Source organism: Elephantulus edwardii, unplaced genomic scaffold (assembly GCF_000299155.1).
Source record: "Elephantulus edwardii isolate Elephantulus edwardi_28Jun2011 unplaced genomic scaffold, EleEdw1.0 scaffold00244, whole genome shotgun sequence".
NCBI classification, from domain to species: Eukaryota; Metazoa; Chordata; class Mammalia; order Macroscelidea; family Macroscelididae; genus Elephantulus; species Elephantulus edwardii.
Genome location: NW_006399994.1, coordinates 1,117,433 through 1,121,768, shown reverse-complemented (window position 1 = coordinate 1,121,768; position 4,336 = coordinate 1,117,433). Strand labels below are relative to the sequence as shown.

Here is a 4,336-nt window from a genome sequence, read left to right as displayed (position 1 = left end):
ACCAGTGTCATAACCATTAAAAAAAAAATAAAATCAGTTATATAATGTATAAATTTACTATTAAATAGCACAGTAAGTGAATTATAGCTAAAACACAACACCAATATGATTTACACAAATAGTGTAGAGTAATAACAGTCAGATAAATTAATACTGTTAAGTAAACAAATATATACATGATATAAAGTTCTAAAAAGGTACAACTTCCTTTGACAAATGAATGGATAAACAAATTGTTAGGGAGTCGTAGATGGAAGACAGTAGTAAAAAGGAATGAACTACTGATACATGCAAAATAATGGACAAATCTAAAGTAATTATGCTGAATAAATGGTGACTGCCAGTAAAGAATAAATAGAGGGCAAATAAAATTTGCCAATCTATGCATCCAAAGAAAGCTGTCTACTTAGGGACCGAAGAACAGAGAGGGAAGGGAGGAACTGCAAAGGAGAGTATGAGTATGTTCACTGTCTTGACTGTGGTTGTTTCACTATGTATGTCTCAAACTGTACCATATCGTATTATTTAAATACTGCAATTTACTGTAAGGCAATTATACGCTAATAAAGCAACTGAAAAAATGAAAGGAAAGCAAGCAGCAAAGGATAAAAGGGAAAAAAGTTTTATTGACAACTTCAAAAGTTATGTAACCTTCCTAAATCCCAATTTTCTAATCTGTGAAACTGGACTTCAGACTTTTAATAGTTAAATAAGATAATTAGTGTATGCACAGTTCTTAAGTGTATGATGTTTGCCTATCTTTTCCTCTACTTATTCTCTGCTTCTAGGAATTATGAGAGAAGCAAACTTTGCCAAGCTCTAGGCTAGGTACTGTGACACAACAGATTATTGCCGAATGGTAGAACACAAAAAAAGAAGCAATGACAAAATTTTATAAATATTACAGAGAGATACAAGATATGAGATTATAACAGTAAGACACATTAATTAATTAACTGATTAACTAACTTCTGGAGAAGTGACAACAGAGCTGAGCTCTGAAGAATATACAGGTACAAACTAGATAACAAGGTAGTACTATGTACAAAACCTAGAGTGGAGAAAATGTGGCAATAAAAGAGTCACTATCTCTGAAGTAAAAGAAAAAGGGGAAATCTGGTGTAAAGTTTGTTTGAAAGGTAGTTTGGAATCAGACCATACAGTTATTTTGGGGAAAAAAGAAAACAACAAACTTTACTGCCATCAAATCAATCCCATTTCATGGTGATCCTACAGAATACAGAAATGCCCTATAGTGTTTCTATGGCTATAAATCTTTACAGGAGCAGACTGTCACATCTTCCATGATGCAGCTGGTGGGTTTGAACCACCAATCTTTTGGTCAGCAGTCCAACTTTCAATCTACTGCACCACGAGGGACGCTAAGAATAGTAAGAAACCCTACCAATATTTTAAAAAGAGATGACAAACTGATCTAGAGTTCAAAGAATGTACGCCAACCATAGCACGAAGACTAGTTCTAAAGAAAACAAGAATGGCAGAAACAACTTACCAAAGTTTATGTAAAAATAACAGCTGTGATTAATCAAAAAAATCACCACCGAGTACCAAATAAATGCCAAACATTATCCCAAATGCAGAATATATAAGCAAAAAAAGAGAAGAAAAAAAATCCTTGAATTTGTAGAATTTATATTATAGTAGGAAGAGATAAAGAAACAAGTGAAATGTAACTTTGTTAGATCTTAAAGAAAAATAAATTTAGGAAGGATAAATGGGAGGGAACTCACCTCAGACATTCACCAAAGACAATGCTGATTCTGTGTATGTACAATCAAACACCTAATGGGATTTATTTTCCTGGTTCCAAGGTTTGGGGTCAAGGTTTTATGAGACATTGCAATCAACTGACCAAATACTATTTTTAGTGTTTCTCTTCTTCTTCCTAGATAATTTCATAATATCTGAGATCTTAATGTAAAATCTTCCAAAGTACTATTAGTTTCTATTCACTCCAGCAGCATAGGAAGGAGAGTCAAGAATTAAGAGGAAGAACTGAAATATGTGCCTGTCTCCATGAACAACTGCTCCCTTTGCATAAGACAAGAAGAACTGGATGGTGCCTATATCTTGCTACTGAACATTTATCAAAAAGTAACTGAGGCTGGATGACTCTTTCTAAAAGATAATTGTCATCCTGAGTAAATGTAAGACTGAAACGGAAGTAATCTTTACATCAGGCAAAAGTCTGCTTAATTAGTACCGAATATTTGCCCTGAGTATTACACTTTTTTTTAAGAATTATAGGTAAGTAATCAAACTGACAAAAGTAATTCTAAAGGTTAGATGAGACGTTCAGGGAGCAGTGAGTTAATGCTGGTAAACGAATTTGGAAAATGAACATTATGTAAGAGGGTACAACTTGAAGAATATAGTAAATGTCACTGAATTATACATGTAGAAACTGCTGAACTACTGTATATTTTATTATATACATTTTTGCCAAAAATTTCTAAAAGCAGCATTTTATCCTATAAAATATACTTCCATTTTTATATTGTATCACCTTAGTAGATAATCAATGAAAAATACAGATTTTATTTTAAAGCAATGATTTTCAAACCACACAGAATTACTCAGTGAGAAGCCCCTTAGGGATATATATATAATCACTACTTTAAAATACAATCATAGTATATGTTTAAGAAGTATCCTTTGTTACTTTATCCAAATTAAACTAAAAATTTTGCCAATTATTTCTATTCTAAAATTTAAACTGACAGTAAATCAACATGTAAACTAAAGTACAAAAAAATACATACCTTTCTCTTACAAAATCTGCTAATTCTTTTGTTGATATTTGTCCATGTTTCATATTATGATAGAGGACATCAAAGCCACAATTTTTTTCCCCCTAAAATTTAAAAAGATTTTCAGTTTAAAAAAAAAAGGTTCAAAACTACTTGAAAACACAATAAATGTTATTAAACAAATATGCAATTCTAATATTGAGGTGGGCTGTTTTCCCTTCATTTAGCCATCTGTTGTTCACTATACATATGTACAAATGTTTACATCTCACAATAAACACACAGATTCATGCATGTGTATGTAACTGTATATTCCTAACAGTATAATTTGTTAAATTAAATCAGAAACTTTAGAATGAAGAATGCAACTCAGAAAAGATAATCATACATCTTTTTAAATGCATCATGAAATTCCATTTCAACTCCTTTGAAGCAATAAACAATTCCTCATTAACTTAGAGTTGATGCTTTAAAAGAAATTAACTTTTAATCAGGAGTCAACAGAGGTCTAACCATGTAAACAGTGAATACAAAACAAACAAACAAAAACCCTGTGTGGTCACTAATTTAAACTCAAAAACTCAAATTCACTGCCAGTGAACTGAAAATGACTCATAGTCACCAAGCTGGAAACTACTCATAATTGACCCTCCACCTGGTTTCCAGAGGGTTTCCAAGCTGTCAAAGTGCACCTGAAATTCCTCATTTTTCTGCATCACAACTCCCTGAAAACTAGGTCATTAAGTTACTAAGTCTTTAAAATCTTTCAGTAAGAAGTAGGAAATAGAACAAAATCTTAACAGAAGTTTAACAGCCTACTGGCTAAGAATTTTTTTTGTAACAGACAATTTAGTTAAGACAATCAGTCTTTAATGGAAAAGTAACAGAAACATACTACACAATACTTTAAAAAAAAGTTTCACTATCATCCAATAAATCCTAGGTTAGCAAATCATATCAAAGAAAATGTTAGAAACATCAATTTAAAGGAGAAATAACTCTTTACTCAAAATCACAATTGACTGTTTTCCTTCAGTAAAAATAATAAAGAATAAATTAAAAAAATAATATGTGTGCTAAAAATATTGGTGTTAGGTAATTTGAACCCTAATCCTTTTACACCTCAAAGAAAACAGAAAACATTATAGCCACTTTAGTTAGGCTGAAGAGATCTTTAATAAACTTGTCAGATAACTGTATCATGTTGTCATTGTTGTTAGGTGCCATCGAGTTGAACAGGACTCATAGCAACCCTATGAAAAAAAGATCTGTACCACAACAAGATAAAGGTAAATAATCCAATTGAAAACCAGGCAGAGGATATGAACAGACACTTCACCAAAGAGGACATTCAAACAACCAACAAGCACATGAAGAAATGTTCAAAATCCCTAGCTCTAAGAGAGATGCAAATCAAAACAACTATCAAGATTTAAACAGAACAGCAAACAACAAATGCTGGCGAGGTTGGGGAGAGACTGGAACCCTTATTCACTGCTGGTGGAAGTATAAAATGGTGCAACCAGTGTGGAAAGCAGTGTGGCGCTTTCTCAAAAAGTTGCAAA

The 4,336-nt window shown here is 32.2% G+C and overlaps 1 protein-coding gene across 1 annotated transcript in view; it reads right to left on the bottom strand.

Moving 5' to 3' along the window:
• LOC102843763 (FCH domain only protein 2-like) overlaps nt 1–4,336 on the bottom strand; it is a 205,421-nt gene that overhangs the window by 115,379 nt on the left and 85,706 nt on the right. Inside the window, 1 exon segment of the mRNA XM_006899038.1 lies at nt 2,784–2,875. Within this exon segment, the coding sequence (XP_006899100.1) occupies nt 2,784–2,875 (92 nt within the window).